Here is a 25,497-nt window from a genome sequence, read left to right as displayed (position 1 = left end):
ATATTTAGGACCATGTTTTACAGATAAGTCATTCAAATTGTATTTTTTTTTTCAAATCTTATTTTATTATTCTATATATTTTACATGTGATGAAAATACCATGTAGATAATAGGCAGAATCTACCGCACACCCAATAGATTAGTGAAGGTGCTGGAAGGAAAATGTCTCCACACACTTCCAGTCATCATTCAAGTTAAATCAAACTTTATTTACATACGTCTTACAAAAGTATCCATTATAGATCTATTTATCTGAAACCCACAGCATTAATGATCCAGAGTTGCTTTGCTTTTCCTAAAAGTGTTGTCCACATCCTGCCTTTTTATTGCCATCTACTGACAGATCTCTATGTCTTAATTACATTTTTCTTTCAGTTTTCTTCATATTTTCTTTCTTTGTGGACGTGTTTAAGCAGATAAACCTTATGAGTGAATATTTTACCAGACTGAGTAGCCATGTTGTTTCACTCCTTTGTCAGTTTATGAGTGGTTAGATTCCCCTTGACACTAAATCTTTCCTGCAGTCACCACATTAAAAGTGTTCATTTCTTGTTTAAGTAAGTATGAGCCCCTCTCGGTTCCCTTTCCGACTGAAGCTTTTCTCACAGTCACCACAGCTAAATGGTTCTCCCCTGTGTGAGTCCGTTTGTGCACAATTAGGTTCCTCTTGACGCTGAAGCTTTTCCCAGCCACTACAGTTAAATGATTTCTCCCCTGTGTGAATACGTATGCATGGTTAGGGTTTTCTTGCGATTGAAGCTCTTCCCACAGTCACCACAGGTAAATGGTTTTTCCCCTGTGTGAGTCAGCTTGTGCGTGGTTAGGTTCCCCTTGACAGAGAAGCTCTTCCCACAGTCACCACAGCTAAATGGTTTTGCTCCCGTGTGAGTCAGTTTATGCTTCATTAGGTTCCCCTTGAGACTGAAGCTTTTCCCACAGTCGACACAGCTAAATGGCTTCTCTCCTGTGTGAGTACGTATATGCATGGTGAGGTTCTCCTTCCGATTGAAGCTCTTCCCACAGTCACCACAGCTAAATGGTTTTGCTCCTGTGTGAGTCAGTTTATGCTTCATTAGGTTCCCCTTGAGACTGAAACTTTTCCCACAGTCACCACAGCTAAAATATTTCTCTCCTGTGTGAATCCTCATGTGCCTGGACAGATCTCCTTTGTATTTGAATGACTTGCCACAATCAGGGCAGGTGCAGGGTTTCTCCATGTGACAGAGTCGGACATGGGCCTTCAGTGTACAGGTTTTGCAGAAGCTGCATTCCCTGGGTCTCTTCTTGTTTAGAGTTACATGACTCAGCAGGTCAGCTTTTGGAGCAAACATTTCACCACAGTCACAGCAGCGGTGAGTTTTTCTAGACGTCATGCTGGGTTTGGAAGAACGTTTCTCCAATGGTGGGCTGGAATCCAATTGTGGGCTGCTGTCAAGTCCTACTGGGTCTCTGCTTATGGCTGAGCTGTGGCTGGAGGCATTGCTATCATTATCTGGAGGGTTACGGGGAATGGCGAGACTCTTTGGGTGAGTCACAGTGCCAAAAGGTTTGAGATCCACTGGTATAGAGTCACACTCTTTGTTTTCCACAGTCTGGGTTTGGGGAAGGGTCAAGGACCAAAGTGGGTCCTCCTGATCACATTCACTTTTCACACAGGAAGGTGTGAATTGGAACTCTATGATATCAGCCTCCAGCCCTTGAAGCTGCTCTTCCTTCTGACTGGTCCTGACTTCCTCCTGTTCCTCTTTAATCTGTGTGGGCTCGGGGTCCTCCTGCCCCAGACTGGGGCTCCACTCCGGCTCACAGTGCTGCTGCTCAGGGAGAACCTCCTCTTCAGATACTGTGAGAGAGAGCTGCAGGGAGTCTGTAGGGAAGGGGAGGAGGAGCAGAGGTTAGCTATATAGGAGTTAAGGTAGGCCTCCGTGCTACAGCAAACAAAAGAAAGTAGGATGGATTCCCGACAACAATGACAAATATCCAACAAAAGGGCTTACCAAGTAAAACGTTGAAAAGGACTAATTCGTGGCAGAAAGGAGTTGGAGCACTAAACAAAAAAGGCAGAGATGAGTTTCTTATTTCCCACTTTAATCCATTGTTCAGGATGAATTCAAGGGACTGACATTTCAATGTCAAGCTGATGTCTTCCCCAGAGTGACCTGACCATTGCGCTTAGCTCCTATTGATAGCCTAGTGACCTACTGAGACACGACAATATAAAAATAACACGATTCAAGATAAATAGCAAATAATAGCACAGAAGAAGAAGAATCTGGTGTCTCTTGGATCAATAGACCATGTCAAAATAAAATATATACAATACCAGTCAAAAGTTTGGACACCTACTCATTCAAGGTTTTTTAAAATAAAATAAAATACTTTTTTCTATATTGTAGAATAATAGTGAAGACATCAAAAATATGAAATAACACATGGAATCATGTAGTAACCAAAGAAGTGTTAAACAAAGTAGCCACCCTGTGCCTAGATGACAGCTTTGCACGTGGGGGCAATTTTTCGCCAATTTGCAAGAGGCTGAATGTATCTCACTGGAGAAAGCATCCAAGCGAGCGAAACAGCGCTCCTATGTCTCTGTATGTGTAGGCCATCTATCTGATGTGGTCTGGTCATAAAGAGTATGACATTGTTGATGCCAGTAGCATTGAATTCAAGGGAAGCCAGAATATCAATTTAAACAATCTGACATCTTGTTCTCTGACCCTCAGTACTGGTGCACCACAGGGCTGCGTGCTGTCCCCTCTGCTCTACCTCTCTCTTCATGAACCAGTTTACATCTCAGGAGACCTCAGTTAAGGTCTTTAAATATGCTGACGACACTACCATAGTCAGCCTCAGCACAGACAACAATGAAACACAGTATCACTGTGAAGTGGCTCGGACGGTGACGTAGTGTAAGGACAACGACCTCATGCTCAACGCTTCAAAAACCACAGAGATAGCAATAGACTACAGGAGAAGAAAGAACCTCAAGGCTCCCGTCATATTCACTGACCAACCAATAACACTGACAGATTATTTAAAATTAGTCGGCACTTACATCAGCGACTTACTGAAATGGGACATCAACTCCAACCACATCATCAAGAAGGCCCAGCAGAGACTGTACTTTCTAAGACAACTGAAAAAGTACAAGGTTAAACAACAGCTGCTGGTTCAGTTTTACACAACCATCATACAGAGCATTCTCACGTCATCCATTACAGTTTGGTATGGGAACACGGACGTCACAGTGAGAAGAGGGTGGACTTTATGGGTTGTTGATATTACATTTATGAATTGCGGTGATGCTATTCGCCGACTGGTCAAGCACTTCGAGCCCCGGTACACACTACCAAGTAGGAGCTATTTTTCAGATGTTGCCCTACCGGAGTTACACAGTATTGTTGAAATGCACATCCCTGAGCTACTTGTCACTGCTATTAGCTTCAAGACTGACATTTGGACCAGCAATGTCAGCCGCATGAGCATGCTGCGTCTGACAGCACAGTGGGTCGACGAGGATGTCGTACTGAGGAAGTCTTGACTGCCACACCACCATTACCACTCCCTCGCTTCGAGTATTGCTGTGATCACAGAGCTCAGCAGTGCTATAAGCTACCGGGTTGACCAACGCCGAGACTGACAGTACACGCTTGACTGTGCCAGTAAAATAGCTTAATATGGGCGGGAGTTTCGAGCCCGGACCTTGATAAATATTTAGGCGGGAGTCTCGACCCCAAAGCATGACAGGTCGGTGCCAAAAGTAAGTATAACTTTCTCTCAAAGCATCCGAAACCGATACTGAGGCAATCGAAAGAATACACGAGACACACCAAAACAAAAAGCTATTTTTTGTTACCTTTGTCTTGGAATACACCTCAATTTTGTGAAAATCCAACTCCCAGCCTCAGATGAGGATACACTTTGCATGTTTTGCTTGGGAACTGAACATGCTCAAGCAGCTGCACAGGGTAGCAGGTCTTGCACTCACTGTCAAAAAAACAAAGCATCGAAATCTCGACTTGCACGCTTTGGGGGGCGGAGCCTCCGGATATTTATCAGATGAGTCTGCTACACAAATCAATGATCATTCCAAACCCCAATAAATCCCATCACGGATCCTCGCGTAGACACAAATCTCAATGCACTGAGATGTGCAAGGAGATTAAGTCACTGGACAGTTGTACGGCAACCATAGGGTCTGCCTTCGAGCACATTCTGGCCAGGCTTCCCCTGCCGGTACCAAACCCAACCCTTACCTCTGAACGGAGAGTGGTTGTTGAATCGGATGACACTGATGTTCTGTCCAAAAGAGCCTCCCACTCTTATGACACAGACTATGAGTACTCTGATGCTATGTACCACAGCCCTTGCATCGTCCAGTCTCAGCCACCGGCCTGGCAGTGACGGTTGACTAGAAAATATCCTTGTCTGAAATCTTTGAGAGGGCAAGCAGGGAGCTCAATGTGGAACATGCACCTACTGCCATGGTATCCACATCCAAGTTTGATGAATTCCGTTCTCCTGTTGTTCAAAGACTCTGTGCATGAGCTCCAATGCACTTGGAGCACGCCAAATGACAAAACCCCTGCCATGCCAAGCATATCTACAGTTCATGGTGCAGATGAAAATGGTTTTGTCCATTTCCCCATTCAGTCAGTACAACCAGGCGATTGGTTCACCACAGTGGACCGGAACGACGCATACATTCATATCCCAATTCTACCAGCACACAGAAAATGACTGAGATTTGACTTCGAAAAACAAGTTTTTTAGTTTTGCGTTCTACCATTCGTCCTTTCGCTCGCCGGTCGCACTTTCAAAGTGGATAAGCGCAGTGCTAGCTCCTGTTCACCAAGCAGGAGTCAGGGTCCTGAACTACTTAGACGATTGACTAATATGTGCAGGATCACCAATCCTTGGCATACACATCCATGGTCTCACATCACCTCTCAGAGTTGGGATGAACAATGAACTTGGAAAAGAGTTCTCTGGTCCCCACTTCCTGGGCTTGACACTGTACACTCAAATCATGTGAGCAACACTCTCTCCAGAAATAGCTAACTGCTGCAGTCCATGCTATACCATTGGGCTTGCTCCCAATGTGGCCAAATACAGTGCTGGTAGAACAAACACAATTTATGTCCCGGAAGGGACAAAAACAAAAAGCTGACAGTTTCAACGAGTTGCTGGGGAGCAATACAATGGCGCTTCAAATTCCTAGTGGAGTTCCCCTAGGCGCAGTTCACAACCAGGCGACTTTGACCACAGACACCTCCATACAGGGATGGGGAGCAGTCTTGAACCAGTCAGGGGTTCATGGTGTAGGGTCAGCAACACGGACAACTCACATGAACGTACTGGAGCTCAAGGCGGTTCCCCTCCCTTGCACTCTGGCACTTCTTCCCAGTACTGAGAGGACAACATATGGACAGACAACACAACCGTGGTTACACATATCAACCGCCAGTGCGGACTGAGGTCAATGGCACTGCACCAGGTAGCAAGGGAGCTACTGCTTTGGGCAAAACGGTCATCTTACATCACTCAGAGCAAACATCTGCCGGAGGTGGAGATTCAGGCTGCAGAGCTTCTCTCCAGAGGAGGCCCTCTTCAATCTGTTCGCATTGCAAGACTTAACCCATTGTCCTATGTCATGGATGGGCAACGTTTGAAGGCCCTCAGATCAACATATGGGTACACAGACCCGCGAGCAACTGCGGCCCCTCATGATGAGTTCAGATTTTTTGTGGGCCCTACCCCCATCAAAGTTTCCCGTCCCTGTCCTATGTGGTTCTCCATAAAGGGTCCAGCAGGCGCACTCGGGGTTGATGCCCTATCACACAGATGGCCAAGGGGGCTGATGTATGCGTTTCCTTGGTCCCTCAGGTTTTGAGGACGATCAGCCTCGAGAGCGCATCAGTTATACTTGTTGCTCCACATTGTTGCTCCACATCTCTCTTCGAGCGGACCTCCTATCACAAGTCGAAAGGCAAGCTTTGGCACCCCAAACCCAGCATACCGAAGGTGTGGGTGTGGCCCCTGAACGTGACCGCCTTGTAGCTGCAGGGTTGACCTCCTTGGTAATTGATACAATTCAGGCAGACAGGCATCCTTTACTCTAACCCTGTATTCTTGGAATGTGGAATGTGTTCAGGAAGTGGTGTGTCGACCATGCAGAATCACCTGCCCAATTTATGACATTTTGACTTTCCTCCCGGAGCTTGTGGTAGTACCCTTATACATTCAAAGTGTATATGGTACCCATCTTTATGGGTCATGACCAGACTGCAGGTGCATCACCATAGGCAAACCCTCTTGTATCGCAATTCATGAATGGTGCCCGCAGGTTACGGACCAGCAAAGCTCCTTCAGTACCCTCATAGGAGTTGTACGTTGTCCTACAATCACTTATGTGCCCACCATTTGAGCCCGTCTTCACTTGAGCTATGTGAGCTTTCTATTGGCAATTTTTTAAGTTAAGCGTGCTTTCTACCCCATCCATCATGCCTCAATTTAGCAGAAGATGGATCTAAGGCAGTGCTTCGGCCAACTCCAGCATTCTTACCTAACGTTAACCAGCCCTCACAGGAGATTTGTGAGTTGCATACACTTTGCCCGGTTATGGCATTGAGTGCCTATCTTGCTGCAGCAAGAACTGTTGGTCAAACAGAACAGTTTTTGTTGTGCGTTATGGGGAGAACACCAAAGGGCACCCTGTCTCAAAGCAGGGACTGGCACATTTGATTACCACTACAGTGTCAAAATCATACAGTGCAGAAGGTAGACCGACTCTAGACAGTGTAGTAACATACTACACCAGGGGCATGGTCACTTCATGGGCCCTGGACTCGATCTGTACTGCTGCAAGTTGGACTACACCCACCCAAGACTGGATTTGATAGAAGAAAAAAATTACTTGAGACTTGACTTGGACTTGGAACCTCAAGACTCGGGACTCGACTTTGACTTGAGACTGAGTCTTCGTGGATAAATCTACACGCAGCCAGAGACAGTAGGCACAACCTTCTGGGCAGAGTTGCAAAGAAAAAGCCATATCTCAGACTGGCTAATAAAAAGAAAAGATTAAGATGGGCAAAAGAACACAGACACTGGTCAGATGAACTCTGCCTAGAAGGCTAGCATCCCGGAGACTCACTGTGTTTTGCGGTTACTATTTAATGAAGCTGCCAGTTGAGGACTTGTGAGGCCTCTGTTTCTCAAACCAGACACTCTAATGTACTTGTCCTCTTGCTCAGTTGTGCACCGGGGCCTCCCACTCCTCTTTCTATTCAGGTTAGAGCCAGTTTGCACTGTTCTGTGACGGGAGTAGTACACAGCGTTGTACGAGATCTTCAGTTTCTTGGCAATTTCTTGCATGGAGTAGCCTTCATTTCTCAGAACAAGAATAGACTGACGAGTTTCAGAAGAAAGTTCTAGCCATTTTGAGCCTGTAATCTAGCCTGTAATCCCTTTTGAGCCACATCCCTGCTCCAGATACTCAACTAGTCTAAAGAAGGCCCGTTTTACTGCTTCTTAAATCAGAACAACAGCTTTCAGCTGTGCTAACATAATTGCAAAAGGGTTTTCTAATGATCAAATTTCTAATGATTAAATTATAAACTTGGATTAGCTAACATAACGTGCCATTGGAACACAGGAGTGATGGTTGCTTCGATCACGTGGACTAGGATATGTTCCGGATAGCCTCTGACAATAACTTTGATGTATATGCTGACTCGGTAAGCAGGTTTATTAGCAAGTGCATCGGAGATGTCGTACCCTCTGTGACCATTAAAACCTTCCCTAACCAGAAACCGTGGATTGATGGCAGCATCTGCACAAAACTGAAAGTGTGAACCACCGCTTTTAATCATGGCAAGGCGACCGGAAACACGACTGAATACAAACAGTGCAGCTATTTCCTCCGCAAGGTAATCAAACACGCAAAACGTCAGTATAGAGAGAAAGTAGAGTCGCAATTCAACGGCTCAAACACGAGATGTATGTGGCAGGGTCTAGAGTCAATCACGGATTACAAAAAGAAAACCAGCCCCGTCGCAGACATCAACGTCTTGCTCCCAGACAAATTAAACAACTTCTTTGCTCTCTTTGAGGACAATACAGTGCCACTGACACGGACCTCTACCAAAGCCTGTGGGCTCTCCTTCGCCGTGGCCAATGTGAGTAAAACATTTAAACGTGTTAACCCTCGCAAGACTGCCGGCCCAGACGGCATCACTAGCCGCGTCCTCAGAGCATGCGCAGACCAGCTGGCTGGTGTGTTTATGACATATTCAATCTCTCCCTATCCCAGTCTGTTGTCCCCACATGCTTCAAAATGGCCACCATTGTGCCTGTTCCCAAGAAAGCTAAGGTAACTGAACTAAATTACTATCGCCCCATTGCACTCACTTCCGTCATCATGAAGTGCTTTGAGAGACTAGTCAAGGACCATATCACCTCCACCGTACCTGATACCCTATACCCACTCCAATTTTCTTACCGCCCCAATAGGCCCACTGATGATGCAATCGCCATCACCCTGCCCTATCCCATATGGACAAGAGGAATACCTATGTAAGAATGCTGTTCATTGACTACAGCTCAGCATTTAACACCATAGTATCCTCCAAACTTGTCATTAAGCTTGAGACCCTGGGTCTCGACACCGCCCTGTGCAACTGGGTCCTGGACTTTCTGACGAGCTGCCCCAGGTGGTGAAGGTAGGAAACAACATCTCCACCCCGCTGATCCTCAACACTGGGGCCCCACAAGGGTGTGTTCTCAGCCCTCTCCTATACTCCCTGTTCACCCATGAAAGCGTGGCCATGCACGCTTCCAACTCAATCGTCAAGTTTGCAAACGACACTACAGTGGTAGGCCTTATTACCAACAACGACGAGACAGCCTACAGGGAGGAGATGAGGGCCCTCGGGTGTGGTGTCAGGAAAATAACCTCTCACTCAACGTCAACAAAACAAAGGAGATAATCGTGGACTTCAGGAAACAGCAGAGGTAGCACCCCCTATCCACATCGACGGGACAGTAGTGGAGAAGGTGGAAAGTTTTAAGTTCCTCAGCGTACACATCACGGACAAACTGAAATTGTCCACCCACACAGACAGCGTGGTGAAGAAGGCGCAACAGCGCCTTTTCAACCTCAGGAGGCAGAAGAAATTTGGCTTGTCATCTAAAACACTCACAAACTTTTACAGATGCACAATCGAGAGCATCCTGTCGGGCTGTATCACCGCCTGGTACGGCAATTGCACCGCCTTCAACCTCAAGGCTCTCCAGAGGGTAGTACGGACTGCACAACGCATCACCGGGGGCAAACTACCTGCCCTCCAGGACACCTACAGCACCTGATGTCACAGGAAGGCCAAAAAAATAATCAAGGACAACAACCACCCGAGCCACTGCCTGTTCACCCTGCTATCATCCAGAAGGCGAGGTCAGTACAGGTGCATCATAGCTGGGACCGAGGGACTGAAAAACAGCTTCTATCTCAAGGCCATCAGACTGTTAAACAGCCATCACTAACATAGAGAGGCTGCTGCCAACATACATACTCAAATCTCTGGCTACTTAATTAAACGGACTCAATAAAGGTATCACCAGTCACCTTAAATAACGCCACTTTAATAATGTCTACATATCCTACATTACTCATCTCATATGTATATACTGTATTCTACACCATCTACTGCATCTTGCATATGCCGCACGCCATTGCTCATCCATATATTTATATGTACATATTCTCATTCATCCCCTTACATTTGTGTGTATTTGTGTGTATAAGGTAGTTGTTGTGAATTTGTTAGATCACTTGTTAAATATTACTGCATAGTCGGAACTAGAAGCACAAGCATTTCGCTACACTCGCATTAACATCTGCTAACCATGTGTATGTGGCCAATAAAATGTGATTTGATGATCATGGGCCTCTGTACGTCTATGTAGATATTGCACAACAAATCTGCCATTTCCAGCTACAATAGTAATTTACAACATTAAAAATGTCTACACTGTATTTCTGATCAATTTGATGTTATTTTAATGGACCAACATTTTTGCTTTTTTTTCAAATACAAGGACATTTCTAAATGACCCCAAACTTTTGAACGGTAGTGTATTTTTTAATGCATTATTATTATTATGAGTGGTCTGGGGTCCTAAGCGACTGCTCATGTTGCTTCTGCCTGGAGCATGCCCTGGTTATATGGTTAATTATCACACTCTGTTTTCTGAAATGCCTCTTTGGTACAGCCTCTCCCAGCCTCTTTGGTACAGCCTCTCCCAGCCTCTTTGGTACAGCCTCTCCCAGCCTCTTTGGTACAACATCTCCCAGCCTCTTTGGTACAGCCTCTCCCAGCCTCTTTGGTACAGCCTCTCAAAGCCTCTTTGGTACAACCTCTCCCAGCCTCTTTGGTACAACCTCTCCCAGCCTCTTTGGTACAGCCTCTCCCAGCCTCTTTGGTACAACCTCTCCCAGCCTCTTTGGTACAGCCTCTCCCAGCCTCTTTGGCGACCCGGTACGAAAACGAAAGAAAACGTTCTCTCTGAGTAGAGTTTCCTAAAGTCTTCCACTTGGAGTAATAAGGCACGCTCCAGACAATCACGCATAGATTTTTGGCTGGTATCTAAATGTTTTGATAAACAGGGTATTTTTGTTAACATCCTTGACACCCCCCTTACTGATCATAGAGCTATTTATTTAAACTTTTCATCTCTGATAATGGCCTTGGCAGAGCATCCTACTGGAAGCTGAATAGCTCTATATTAAAACACGAGTTGGTCAAGATGGAGATAAACAATTTAATTACACACTTCTGGAACAAAGCTATAAATGACAATTCATACAGTAATAACTGGGAGCTTTTTAAATATGAGGTTAGAAAATATTTAAGAAAATATGGGAGTATTCTTGTCAAGACGAGGAGAGCTGAGGAAGAAAGTGTAATTACAAAGATCACCTCTCTTGTTCAAAAGCATGTTGAAAGTCTCTCAGAGGAGGACAAATCTGTTCTGTTTGAGCTACAACACAAGTTGGATGATATGTATAAACTGAAAGCAGAGGGAGCCTTTGTCAGATCTAGGAAGAAGCTGCTAGAGGAGGGTGAACAAAACTCATCTTATTTTTTCAGGTTATAAAAATACCACTCTAAAAATAATACAATTCAACAATTAAATGTGATCCCAAATTAATCTCCAACTTTAGCTGCAACTTCTACATGAATTTATATAGTTCTAAGTATTGTGAGGTTTCCTCAACTCTTTTCTTTTGACTCTCTGGGGGATGTGAAATATATTGGGGAGGCTGAGTGTTATGGTGAGTGAATGAGGACCCAAAAGCGAACTAACTTAAACAGAGCTTCTTTAATAACCAAACATAGGTAGGCTCAGATAGACCGGCAGATTCCGACAGGACAGGACAAGGTTACAGCAAACATGACGATAGTCTGGCTCAGGCATGAAACACAACAAACAAGAATCCGACAAGGACAGGAACAGAAACAGAGAGAGATATAGGGACCTAATCAGAGGGAAAAAGGGAACAGGTGGGAAACGGGGTGAATGGGTAGTTAGAGGAGACAAGGAACAGCTGGGGGAAAGCGGGGGAGAAAAGGTAACCTAACAACGACCAGCAGAGGGAGACAGGGTGAAGGGAAAGGACAGAGACAAGACACAACATGACAGTACATGACAGTACCCCCCCACTCACCGAGCGCCTCCTGGCGCACTCGAGGAGGAAACCTGGCGGCAACGGAGGAAATCCTCGATCAGCGCACGGTCCAGCACGTCCCGAGAGGGAACCCAACTCCTCTCCTCAGGACCGTACCCCTCCCAATCTACGAGGTACTGGTGACCACGGCCCCGAGGACGCATGTCCAAAATTCTACGGACCCTGTAGATGGGTGCGCCCTCGACAAGGATGGGGGGGGGGGGGGGGAAGACGAGCGGGGGCGCGAAGGACGGACTTGATGCAGGAGACATGGAAGACCGGGTGGACGCGACGAAGGTATCGCGGAAGAAGAAGTCGAACTGCGACAGGATTAATGACCCGAGAAATACGGAACGGACCAATGAACCGCGGGGTCAACTTGCGAGAAGCCGTCTTAAGGGGAAGGTTCTGAGTGGAGAGCCAAACTCTCTGACCGCGACAATATCTAGGACTCTTAGTTCTACGCTTATTAGCAGCCCTCACAGTCTGCGTCCTATAACGGCAAAGTGCAGACCTGACCCTCTTCCAGGTGCGCTCGCAACGTTGGACAAAAGCCTGAGCGGAGGGGACGCTGGACTCGGCGAACTGAGATGAGAACAGCGGAGGCTGGTACCCGAGGCTACTCTGAAAAGGAGATAGCCCGGTCGCAGACGAAGGAAGCGAGTTGTGGGCGTATTCTGCCCAGGGGAGCTGTTCTGACCAAGACGCAGGGTTACGAAAAGAAAGACTGCGTAAGATGCGACCAATAGTCTGATTGGCCCGTTCTGCTTGACCGTTAGACTGGGGGTGAAAGCCGGAAGAGAGACTGACGGAAGCCCCAATCAAACGGCAAAACTCCCTCCAAAATTGAGACGTGAATTGCGGACCTCTGTCCGAAACGACGTCTGACGGAAGGCCATGAATTCTGAAAACATTCTCGATGATGATTTGTGCCGTCTCTTTAGCAGAAGGAAGCTTAGCAAGGGGAATGAAATGAGCCGCCTTAGAGAACCTATCGACAACCGTAAGAATAACAGTCTTCCCCGCTGACGAAGGCAGTCCGGTGACAAAATCTAAGGCGATGTGAGACCACGGTCGAGAGGGAATAGGAAGCGGCCTGAGACGGCCGGCAGGAGGAGAGTTACCGGACTTAGTCTGCGCGCAGACCGAACAAGCAGCCACGAAACGACGCGTGTCATGCTCCCGGGTGGGCCACCAAAAACGCTGGCGAATGGAAGCAAGCGTACCCCGAACGCCAGGGTGGCCGGCTAACTTGGCAGAGTGAGCCCACTGAAGAACGGCCAGACGAGTAGGAACGGGAACGAAAAGAAGGTTCCTAGGACAAGCGCGCGGCGACAGAGTGTGAGTGAGCGCTTGTTTTACCTGCCTCTCAATTCCCCAGACAGTCAACCCGACAACACGCCCCTCAGGGAGAATCCCCTCGGGGTCAGTGGAGGCTACTGAAGAACTGAAGAGACGAGACAAAGCATCAGGCTTGGTGTTCTTAGAGCCCGGACGATAAGAAATCACGAACTCGAAACGAGCGAAAAACAGCGCCCAACGCGCCTGACGCGCATTAAGTCGTTTGGCAGAACGGATGTACTCAAGGTTCCTATGGTCAGTCCAAACGACAAAAGGAACGGTCGCCCCCTCCAACCACTGTCGCCATTCGCCTAGGGCTAACCGGATGGCGAGCAGTTCGCGGTTACCCACATCATAGTTACGTTCCGACGGCGACAGGCGATGAGAAAAATACGCGCATGGGTGGACCTTGTCGTCAGAGAGGGAGTGCTGAGAAAGGATGGCTCCCACGCCCACCTCTGACGCGTCAACCTCGACAACGAACTGTCTAGAGACGTCAGGTGTAACAAGGATAGGAGCGGATGTAAAACGATTCTTGAGGAGATCAAAAGCTCCCTGGGCGGAAACGGACCACTTAAAGCACGTCTTGACAGAAGTAAGGGCTGTGAGAGGAGCTGCCACCTGACCGAAATTACGGATGAAACGACGATAGAAGTTCGCGAAGCCGAGAAAGCGCTGCAGCTCGACGCGTGACTTAGGGACGGGCCAATCAATGACAGCTTGGACCTTAGCGGGATCCATCTTAATGCCTTCAGCGGAAATAACAGAACCGAGAAATGTGACGGAGGAGGCATGAAAAGTGCACTTCTCAGCCTTCACAAAAAGACAATTCTCTAAAAGGCGCTGGAGGACACGTCGAACGTGCTGAACATGAATCTGGAGTGACGGTGAAAAAATCAGGATATCGTCAAGGTAAACGAAAACAAAGATGTTCAGCATGTCTCTCAGGACATCATTGACTAATGCCTGAAAGACAGCTGGAGCGTTAGCGAGGCCGAAAGGAAGAACCCGGTATTCAAAGTGCCCTAACGGAGTGTTAAACGCCGTCTTCCACTCGTCCCCCTCCCTGATGCGCACGAGATGGTAAGCGTTACGAAGGTCCAACTTAGTGAAAAACCTGGCTCCCTGCAGGATCTCGAAGGCTGAAGACATAAGAGGAAGCGGATAACGATTCTTCACTTTTATGTCATTCAGCCTTCGATAATCTATGCAGGGGCGCAGAGACCCGTCCTTCTTCTTGACAAAAAAAAACCCCGCTCCGGCGGGAGAGGAGGAGGGGACTATGGTACCGGCGTCAAGAGCTACAGACAAATAATCTTCGAGAGCCTTACGTTCGGGAGCCGACAGAGAGTATAGTCTACCCCGGGGGGGGGTGGTTCCCGGAAGGAGATCAATACTACAATCATACGACCGGTGTGGAGGAAGAGAGGTGGCCCTGGACCGACTGAACACCGTGCGCAGATCGTGATATTCCTCCGGCACCCCTGTCAAATCACCAGGCTCCTCCTGTGAAGAAGAGACAGAGGAAACAGGAGGGATAGCAGACATTAAACATTTCACATGACAAGAGACGTTCCAGGAGAGGATAGAATTACTAGACCAATTAATGGAAGGATTATGACAAACTAGCCAGGGATGGCCCAAAACAACAGGTGTAAAAGGTGAACGAAAAATTAAAAAAGAAATGGTTTCACTATGATTACCAGAAACAGTGAGGGTTAAAGGTAGCGTCTCACGCTGAATCCTGGGGAGAGGACTACCATCCAGGGCGAACAAGGCCGTGGGCTCCTTTAACTGTCTGAGAGGAATGTCATGTTCCCGAGCCCAGGTCTCGTCCATAAAACAGCCCTCCGCCCCAGAGTCTATTAAGGCACTGCAGGAAGCTGACGAACCGGTCCAGCGTAGATGGACCGACAAGGTAGTGCAGGATCTTGAAGGAGAGACAGGAGTAGTAGCGCTCACCAGTAGCCCTCCGCTTACTGACGAGCTCTGGCCTTTTACTGGACATGAAGTGACAAAATGACCAGCGGAACCGCAATAGAGACAGAGGCGGTTGGTGATTCTCCGTTCCCTCTCCTTAGTCGAGATGCGGATACCTCCCAGCTGCATGGGCTCAGCACCCGAGCCGGCAGAGGAAGATGGTAGTGATGCGGAGAGGGAGGCGACGGAGAGCGCGAGCTCCTTTCCACGAGCTCGGTGACGAAGATCAACCCGTCGCTCAATGCGAATAGCGAGTTCAATCAAGGAATCCACGCTGGAAGGAACCTCCCGGGAGAGAATCTCATCCTTTACCTCTGCGCGGAAACCCTCCAGAAGACGAGCGAGCAAGGCCGGCTCGTTCCAGCCACTGGAGACAGCAAGAGTGCGAAACTCAATAGAGTAGTCTGTTATGGATCGATTGCCTTGACATAGGGAAGACAGGGCCCTGGAAGCCTCCTCCCCAAAAACAGATCGATCAAAAACCCGTATCATCTCCTCCTTAAAGTCCTGATACTGGTTAGTACACTCAGCCCTTGCCTCCCAGATTGCCGTGCCCCACTCACGAGCCCGTCCAATAAGGAGAGATATGACGTAGGCGACACGAGCAGTGCTCCTGGAGTAAGTGTTGGGCTGGAGAGAAAACACAATATCACACTGGGTGAGGAACGAGCGGCATTCAGTGGGCTCCCCAGAGTAACACGGCGGGTTATTGATTCTGGGCTCCGGAGATTCGAAAGCCCTGGAAGTGGCCGGTGGATCGAGGCGGAGATGGTGAACCTGTTCTGTGAGGTTGGAGACTTGGGTGGCCAGGGTCTCAACGGCATGTCGAGCAGCAGACACTTCCTGCTCGTGTCTGCCTAGCATCGCTCCCTGGATCCCGACGGCTGAGTGGAGAGGATCCGAAGTCGCTGGGTCCATTCTTGGTCGGATTCTTCTGTTATGGTGAGTGAATGAGGACCCAAAAGCGAACTAACTTAAACAGAGCTTCTTTAATAACCAAACATAGGTAGGCTCAGATAGACCGGCAGATTCCGACAGGACAGGACAAGGTTACAGCAAACATGACGATAGTCTGGCTCAGGCATGAAACACAACAAACAAGAATCCGACAAGGACAGGAACAGAAACAGAGAGAGATATAGGGACCTAATCAGAGGGAAAAAGGGAACAGGTGGGAAACGGGGTGAATGGGTAGTTAGAGGAGACAAGGAACAGCTGGGGGAAAGCGGGGGAGAAAAGGTAACCTAACAACGACCAGCAGAGGGAGACAGGGTGAAGGGAAAGGACAGAGACAAGACACAACATGACAGTACATGACACTGAGAGGGAACAGTGTGATGACCCTATTATAGTTGAATAAATAATTTATTCTATTGAACACCTTAAAAAAATAAGTCTCCTGGGACTGAGTTTTACAAAACTTTTTTTCAACAGTTAGCCCCATTTCCGTTGGAGGACTTTTCTGAAAGCATTGCAAATAATGCTCTCCCTCCCAGTTTGACTCAAGGTCTGATTACATTAATAACTAAGCCCAAAAAAGACTTGGTTCTCCTCGATAATTGGCGTACATAAGGACCACAAAATATTAGCCTCTATATTTGCAAAAAGAATTAAGGCAGTATTGGACTCAATTATAGAAGAGACCCAATCTGGCTTCATGAGGAATAGCAAGGTCACCCAATTTCACATTACCTCTTCCTGCTTGCAACCCAACTTCTTACAAGTTTTGTTAAATCCAGCGATATCATTTCTGATAGAGATATTACCATAAATCAGCTTGCAGATGACACCACCCTCTTTTTGAAAGATGCTGACCAGATTCCTAGAGCAGTCGATGTGATAAATATTTTTTCCAAAGCATCTGGTCTTTCCCTATTACGGTTGTGAATTGTTTGCTGTTAAAGACTATGTGATACCCTCTATATACAATATTCCAGTCAAGGAAAAAGTAACATACCCTGGGATTACCATATCTAAGGATCATCAGGAAAGATGCTCATTAAATGTCATACATATTATTGAAAAAAAAACAGAAAGATATTCATAGATTTATCATTTTTAACATTCTTGATGACTTTAGTTTTTTTTATGGGAGAATGTGCTGCCCGGTTTCCTTAACTATAATAAAGATAAAGAAAAACAATTTTACTTCAATTTTACTGCGCTAATGGCAAAATCTTATATTCATACATGTAAATTCACTAATAAAAAAAACACTCTTCCGTGTTTTCTATAAGGAATTAGAGCAGTACATTAAGACCATTCTACATTCTTCTAATAAGAAAGCTGTTAAAACAATCAATATGGGTGTTTCTTTTAAGGTCTTTGTATAATCTGTAATTTGCTGTAGCCCCTAGCATATGTTATCATTGTCTGTCTGTATACTGTTTTTCTGCAATAAAACTTTTAAAAATATATAAAAATAATAATAAAAAGAGTTGAGTAATTGCATAGCTTTCATGTCGTTCGCCTCTGTGGGGTTCAAGTGGAGTAATAGAGACCACCCCGCCTGTTATGGTGACATATCACGTGGGTACAGTAAGGGTGTGGCGTGACCGTAAACATGTTTGATATTAAGCATCTCCATCACATCGCGTGAACTGGAAAAGAGTTCCCATGTGTCGTTCTCTAATCAGAGAACCACGGTTACATCCGTAAACAAACGTTTTCGCGACGCAGACATTGTTTTTATCCATGTACGGTAAAAGTTTCAAAACAACTCCTTTAGCATGGTTGAAACGGTGATCGCTGGTAGCTTAATTAAACAGTTAATTGCTTGAGTATAACTATATATCAGTGGAATAGCATACGAACCTATTCTACGTTGTTTTGTCTCTGGTGTGATCCACAGCAGTCTCCGTAGCCGATCATTCTCCTCCTGGTACTCCACTACCGTTTTCTCAACTGCCCCGAAAATCTCCACAGCAGCCGCGGTTAAACGCTCATTTAAAAACACGCGCAATAACTGTAGTTGATACATTTTCAGTCGAATGTGAGTTAGGTAGGCAATTTAGTTCCGACAGTAGGCTATGTCATTCTTTACTCCACACAATTACATGCAACATCAATACAGACAGAATGGGTTTGTGCACAGGCGCACTTCACAGAGGAGGCGTTCCCTAAAACGTTCTACAACACGCCAGTAGGAGCTTCACCCACCTACTTGCATGTTCTTTCCACTATGCTTCATTTGCACCCACTAAACGACACAGATCAACTATCTTGGGTTAGTTATAGATATATTGGACAAAGTCGTCTCCAATGCTACTTCCGTGTTCTAGTCAAGGAATTCAGCGTCGCTATCGACATGGGCAAGGCATCCTACAGACCAGTAGTAAAGGGAGACGATAACTACAGTGCCTTCAGAAAGTATTCGTACCCCTTGACTTATTCCACATTTTTGTTGCGTTACAGCTTGAATTTAAAATGGATTAGATTGAGATTTTTTTCCTAAATGTTAGCAAATGTATTGAAAATGAAATACAGAAATATCTCATTTACATAAGTATTCGCACCACAGAGTCAATACTCTGTAGAAGCACCTTTGGCAGCGATTACGGTTGAGTCTATCTGGGTAAATAAGAGCTTTCCACACCTGGATTGTGCAACATTTGCCCATTATTCTTTTCAAAATTCTTCAAGCTCTTTCAAATTGGTTGCTGATCATTGCCAGACAACCATTTTCAGGTCTTGCCATAGATTTTCAAGTAGTTTAAATTGGCCGCTCAGGAACATTCACTGTCTTTTTGGCAAGCAACTCCAGTGTAAATTTGACCTTGTGATTTAGATTATTGTCCTGCTGAAAGATGAATTTATCTCCCAGTGACTAGTGGAAAGCAGACTGAACCAGGTTTTCCATAAGGATTTTGCCTGTGCTTAGCTCCATTCCATTTCTTCTTTATCCTGAAAAACTCCCCAGTCCTTAACGATCATACCCATAACATGATGCAGCCACCACTGTGCTTGAAAATATGGAGAGTGGTACGCAGTAATGTGTTGTATTGGATTTGCCCCAAACATAACACTTTGTATTCAGAACAAAAAGTTAATTGTTTTGCCACAATTTTAGCAGTATTATTTAAGTGCCTTGTTGCAAACGGGATGCATGTTTTGGAATATTTTTATACCGTACAAGCTTCCATATTTTCACTCTGTCAATTAGGTTAGTATTGTGACGTAACTACAATCTTGTTCATCCATTCTCAGTTTCCGCAAGTCCAGGCTCTGGCTGGGCCACTCAAGGACATTCAGAGACTTGCCGAAGACACTCCTGTGTTGTCTTGGCTGTTTGCTTAGGGTAATTTTCCTGTTGGAAGGTGAACCTTCGTCCCAGTTTGAGGTCCTGAGTTCCTTTTGAGGCCAAAAGGGGGTGCAACTCAATGGGCTCCTGAGTGGCGCAGAGGTCTAAGACACTCAGTGCAAGAGGCATCACTACAGTCCCTGGTTCGTATCCAGGCTGTATCACATCCAGCCGTGATTGGGAGTCCCATAGAGCGGCGCACAATTGGTCCAACCAGGCTGGTGTATAATTAAAGGCTCCTCGCAGGCTGGTGTATAATTAAAGGCTCCTCGCAGGCTGGTGTATAATTAAAGGCTCCACCCAGGTTGGTGTATAATTAAAGGCTCCTCCCAGGTTGGTGTATAATTAAAGGCTCCTCCCAGGTTGGTGTATAATTAAAGGCTCCTCCCAGGCTGGTGTATAATTAAAGGCTCCACCCAGGTTGGTGTATAATTAAAGGCTCCTCCCAGGCTGGTGTATAATTAAAGGCTCCACCCAGGTTGGTGTATAATTAAAGGCTCCTCCCAGGTTGGTGTATAATTAAAGGCTCCTCCCAGGCTAGTGTATAATTAAAGGCTCCTCCCAGGCTGGTGTATAATTAAAGGCTCCTCACAGGCTGGTCAGGATAAATAGGTTCCTCGCAGGCTGGTCATTGTAAATAGGGGCCTCACAGGCTGGTCAGGATAAATAGGGGCCTCACAGGCTGGTCAGGATAAATAGGGGCATTGCAGGAAAGTCAATACGGACTTTCGAGGTTGGTCAGTGTACAGGCTGTTAAATAATTGTTGATTGTAATTGTTGATTAACACTAACAATGTTCTTCTATTTCAGACAATGTTTCCTGTGCAAAACTTACCGGTAAGTCACCATCTCTACAAAATGACCTAAATTTAACAGAAATCATGACATTCTAAAAGAGTACAAAATCATACTAAAGCAAATCATTTTGCAGAACAATCACACATACGCATTGATACATTTAACATAGATTTTTCTACTTGTCCAACACTTATGTTTACCTCTTTGTGTTCTTTAGGTGAAAGGGCCAGCCCTGCCCGCATCTTTCTCCCCCAAGCAACCCCAACCAATCAATCCGAACCCCCATTGACGGCCTACCCCGGCCAAACCCGGACGACGCTGGGCCAATTGTGCACTGCCCGATGTGACTCCCAATCACGGCCGGATGTGATACAGCCTGGATACAAACCAGGGACTGTAGTGATGCCTCTTGCGCTGAGATGCAGTGCCTTAGACCGCTGCAGCACTCGTGAGCCCAATGGTACCAAAAAATATCTGTAGCATTGAAGGTCCCCAAGAACACAATTGCCTCCATCATTCTTAAATGGAAGAAGTTTGGAACCACCAAGACTCTTCCTAGAGCTGGCCAACAAAGTGTTTAGAGCGTTGGACTAGTAACCGAAAGGTTGCAAGATCGAATCCCTGAGCTGACAAGGTAAAAATCTGTCATTCTGCCCCTGAACAAGGCAGTTAACCCACTGTTCGTAGGCCGTCATTGAAAATAAGAATTTGTTCTGAACTGACTTGCCTAGTTAAATAACAGTTCAAATGAAAAAGGACCTTGATCAGGGAGGTGACCAAGAACCCAATGGAGCTCTACAGTTCCTCTGTGGAGATGGGAGAACCTTCCAGAAGGACAACCATCTCTGCAGTACTCCACCAATCAGGCCTTTATGGTAAAATGGCCCGACGGAAGCCACTTCTCAGTAAAAGGCACATGACAGCCTGCTTGGAGTTTGCCAAAAGGCACCTAAAGACTCTCAGGCCATGAGAAACAAGATTCTCTGGTCTGATGAAACCAATATTGAATTATTTGGCCTGAATGCCAAGCGTCACATCTGGAGGAAACCTGGCACTATCCCTACAGTGAAGCATGGTGGTGGCAGCATCATGCTGTGGGAGGCTAGTCCGGATTGAGGGAAAGATTAACAGAGAAAAGTACAGAGAGATCCTTGATGAAAACCTGCTCCAGAGCGCTCAGGACCTCAGACTGGGGTGAAGGTTCACCTTCCAACAGGACAACGACCCTAAGCACACAGCCAAGACAATGCAGGAGTGGCTTCGGGACAAGTCTCTGAATGTCCTTGCGGGGCCCAGCCAGAGTCCGGACATGAACCCGATTTAACATCTCTGGAGAGACCTGAAAACAGCTTTGAAGCGACGCTCCCCATCCAACCTTACAGAGCATGAGAGGATCTGCAGAGAAGAATGGGAGAAACTCCCCAAATACAGGTGTGTCAAAATTATAGCGTCATACCCAAGAAGACTCGATGCTGTAATCGCTGCCAAAGGTGCTTCAACAAAGTACCGAGTAAAGGGGCTGAATACTTCTGTAAATGTGATATTTCATTATTTTTTATAAATTTGAAAACATTTTTAAAAACCTGTTTTTGCTTTGTCATTATTGGGTATTGTGTGTAGCTTGATGAGGGGGGAGGGGGGGGGGGGGGAGAAACTATTTAATCGATTTTAGAATAAAGCCGTAACTTAACAAAATGTGGAAAAAGTCCAGGGGTCTGAATACTTTCTGAATGCACTGTATACGTTTTTCAGTTTCACACTGGCAACCCCCAAAACTTTGCTACCACCACTTTGAGAACCACTGATCTATAAGGTCTATAATTTATTCAGTGATTTACTTCTTTGTCTAATATGTACGTGGAAGAAAACAGGGAGACACACATATGTACTGCCAGTTCCTTAATATGTAATAGTAATTAACACTAGGGTAGAGGGGAGCACATGAATCCTAATTATGTCTACATTCAGACACAGTTAGTTAATAATGTGTTCCCTATATATATATTTATTTATTTTTAAATAATTTTATTTTACAATTTAGTGCAAAACAAAAATAGCAAACAGCTACCAGACTTGTGAAGTATTGCCTCAGCAAGACATGGGACAAGAATAGAAGAACACTATGAGAGTTACAACAAAAAATCAGTGTTCACAATCAGTCCAGAAAGTCAGGAAATGGACCCCAACTTTTGAAAATTCTTCTGGAGGAGTTAGTCCTGATTTAAAAAATGTTTTTTTAAAAATGTTTATGATGTTAATCTTTTCTGCTTGCCATCTACGGAAGCAAGGGGGGATGGCTAACTTCCAGTCTGTGAGGATCATTTTTTTGCAGCCACCATTCCAAACACCAGAGCTTGTTGTTCCTCATAGGATTATCTTAAAACAGACTCTGAACAGCCAAAGAGAGCAAGTTCTGGGTCAAGTTCAATGTCCTTCTCATATACCTTTGAATACCAATCGTTCCTCCAAAAATTATTAATTAGGGGGCAGAGCCAAAAAAGATGAGTTAATGAATCTCATTTGTCACACAGTGAGGAGACCTGGGATTAAATTCTATGTCATTTGGTTTTGACTTTGACTTTGTATTGTATTAATTGATATTTCCATTGATGGAACAGGAGTGATTCTAGACAGGGCTTCTCCCCATAGATCATCTGAGATCTCAATATTGAGTGTCTGACTTGTAAATAACATAACATATGATGGAGAGAGTTTGAATGTATTCTTTAATTGGATGAATGATGCTAATTGCTTATCTATATATAAGTCTTCAATTGTGGCCAGTCCCTTCCCCTTCCACTCAGCAAACACCTTATCGGACCTAGAAGGAACAAAAGAAGGATTTAAGCATATCAGGGTGTATACAGAGGTACCTTATAAACACGCTTAATCTGGTTTAGAAGTCTTGAAAAATTTCTCAAAACAAGGTTGTTGCCTGTCAGTTTGTTTGGGCACTCTGCTTTGGAGGAAAGAAAGGCTGGAAGAGAGGAATGTGTTACAGACTTGACTTCCATATTTAGCCACAGGGGGGCAACCATGTCCAATTTAAGACACCATGCCACTGCATGAACTCAGCGAAAGCTAGCGCAGCTCTTTGGAAGACGTGGTTTTCTGGCAGGGTACACCACGAGCACTGAAAACAAGTACCTCGGAGGCCTTCGGCAGCTGAGTGAAGTGGGAATTTTACTTCAAAACAAAGAACATAAGAGAGGTGGTAGGTAACTTTGGAACAAACATACACAGAGAGAGCAGGCCACCAGTGCCACCAGCTCAGTATCCAAAACTGCCTATTAGAAGGCTTGCTGGATTTCCCTCGTCATCAATCTTGTGGAAAGACTCTTCCTCTTGGTCCACTTGAAAAGGCACAATAAAAGGGAACAGTTCATGTCAAATACATTTTGCCACCCAGACAGCTGAAGAAACCTTTGGGTTTGCACAACCAGAAATTGTCTCAGGGAAGCTCATCTGCGTGCTCGTCGTCCTCACTATGGTCTTGACCTGACTGCAGTTCGGCGTCATAATCGACTTCAGTGGGCAAATGCTCACCTTCGATGGCCACTGGCACACTGGAGGAGTGAATCCCGGTTTCAACTGTACCGGGCAGATGGCAGACCTAGTGTATGGGGGTCATGTGTGTGACCGGTTTGAACAGAGTGTCCCATGGTGGCAGTGGGGTTATGGTATGGGCAGGCATAAGCTACGGACAACAAACACAATTGCATTTTATCGATGGCAACTTGAATGCACAGAGATACCGTGATGAGATCCCGAGGCCCATTGTCGTGCCATTCATCCGCCACCTCATGTTTCAGCATGATAATGCACGGTTCCATGACGGAAGGATCTGTGCACAATTCCCGGAAGCTTAAAATGTCACACTTCTTCCATGGCCTGCATTCTCACCAGACATGTCACCCATTGAGCATGTTTGGGATGATCTGGATCGACGTTTATGACAGCGTCCCAGTTCCCACCAATATCCGAAGAGGAGTGGGACAACATTCCACAGGCCACAATCAACAGCCTGACCAACTCCATGTGAAGGAAATGTGTCGCTCTGCATGGAGGCAAATGGTGGTCACAACAGATACTGACTGGTTTTCTGATCCATGTCCCTCCCTTTTTTTAAAAGGTATCTGTGACCAACAGATGCATATCTGTATTCCCAGTCATATGAAATCCAGAGATTAGGGCCTAATGAATTTATTTCAATTGACTAATTTCCTTACATGAACTGTAACTCAGTAAAATCTTTGAAATTGTTACATGTTGCGTTGATATTTTTTTCCAGTGTAGTATCAATTCCATCAGTAAATGCTAATTATTTATGTTATTATAATAAAATAAACAAATATCACCATTAACTTGACAGAGGAATAAAACAAATATAATAATATTTAAAAAAAACGTAACATATGGTACATTCATTGCATGTCGTATACTTTGAATATTCACCTACTGCCGGTGGCGGGAGATTGTAAGCAGTGGTGATTGGCTGGAAACCTGGCTCTGCAGGCGCAAGGTGATAGAACCACAGCTGTATGAAGAAGAGAAATGATCTCAATGAGCCTTACCTGAACATAATACAGAGAGTTAGACATTCGCCTTTTCACTATTCCAATTATTCAGCAATACAGCCGATGATTGTGATTTTAAGTTTGCTGTAAAGGAATAGGCTATAGTAGTCCCCAACTGTTCGAGACCACTGAGGTCAACTTCTCCCAAAGGTGGTTCATAACGACAGTATGTATTGCCATTTATATCGGTCCAAGTTCCTGTGAGATCGTGAATACTTCCTGCAAACGTTATGATGTGTTGCTATAACATGCATCACTGTAAATTCACCCAACCTATTCATATCATGAATTGAATTCATATTAGCTTTCCCTATTGCATATGTTGATGACCTAACTTATGTTCAGCCGAACAGCCCCCCAGTCTTCAGGCAGAAGAGCAACTTTGAGTGCACACAGATGAGAAGGATTGGCTTCAGGAATCTCTGTCCATTCCGGTGGTATCCCTTGTGGAAACAAATAACCCAAACCCATCATCCCACTTCTGACACCAGTGTAGCGAACATTGATAGTGCCCCTTGCAGGTCGAGAAACAGTTTATGTACTAGAGAGACTCATTTTGACTAATGTGGATTATAGTTTCTCCTTGTTCATACCTTCAAGGTGAGAACACAAATATTTTGTCATGTGAGTGAACCATCCTTGGACTATCAACTCACCATCTTCTAATTTCTCACAGGTAACACTGTGGATTTGAAATAAACAACCATTCAAAAGATGGATATTGCATCAAAGCTTTTTCACATAAAATGTGCCTGTTTTTTTTTTATAGGATA

General features: G+C 45.5%; 1 protein-coding gene across 1 annotated transcript; it reads right to left on the bottom strand.

The window, feature by feature from the left end:
- Positions 1 to 42: 42 nt before the first annotated feature.
- LOC110532067 (uncharacterized) lies at positions 43 to 18,154 on the bottom strand. Its single transcript, XM_021615676.3, has 2 exons — positions 17,864 to 18,154; positions 43 to 1,864 (listed from the first exon to the last, which is right to left on the bottom strand). The coding sequence occupies exons 1-2, from the start codon at positions 18,027 to 18,029 to the stop codon at positions 699 to 701; spliced, it is 1,332 nt and encodes a 443-aa protein (XP_021471351.3). The 5' UTR covers positions 18,030 to 18,154; the 3' UTR covers positions 43 to 698.
- Between the last annotated feature and the right edge of the window lie 7,343 nt (positions 18,155 to 25,497).

This window comes from Oncorhynchus mykiss, chromosome 9, assembly GCF_057628025.1.
Source record: "Oncorhynchus mykiss isolate SJ-2025 chromosome 9, ASM5762802v1, whole genome shotgun sequence".
NCBI lineage: Eukaryota > Metazoa > Chordata > Actinopteri > Salmoniformes > Salmonidae > Oncorhynchus > Oncorhynchus mykiss.
Note: the sequence above shows the minus strand (reverse complement) of the source record. Positions and strands in the feature narration are given on the sequence as shown.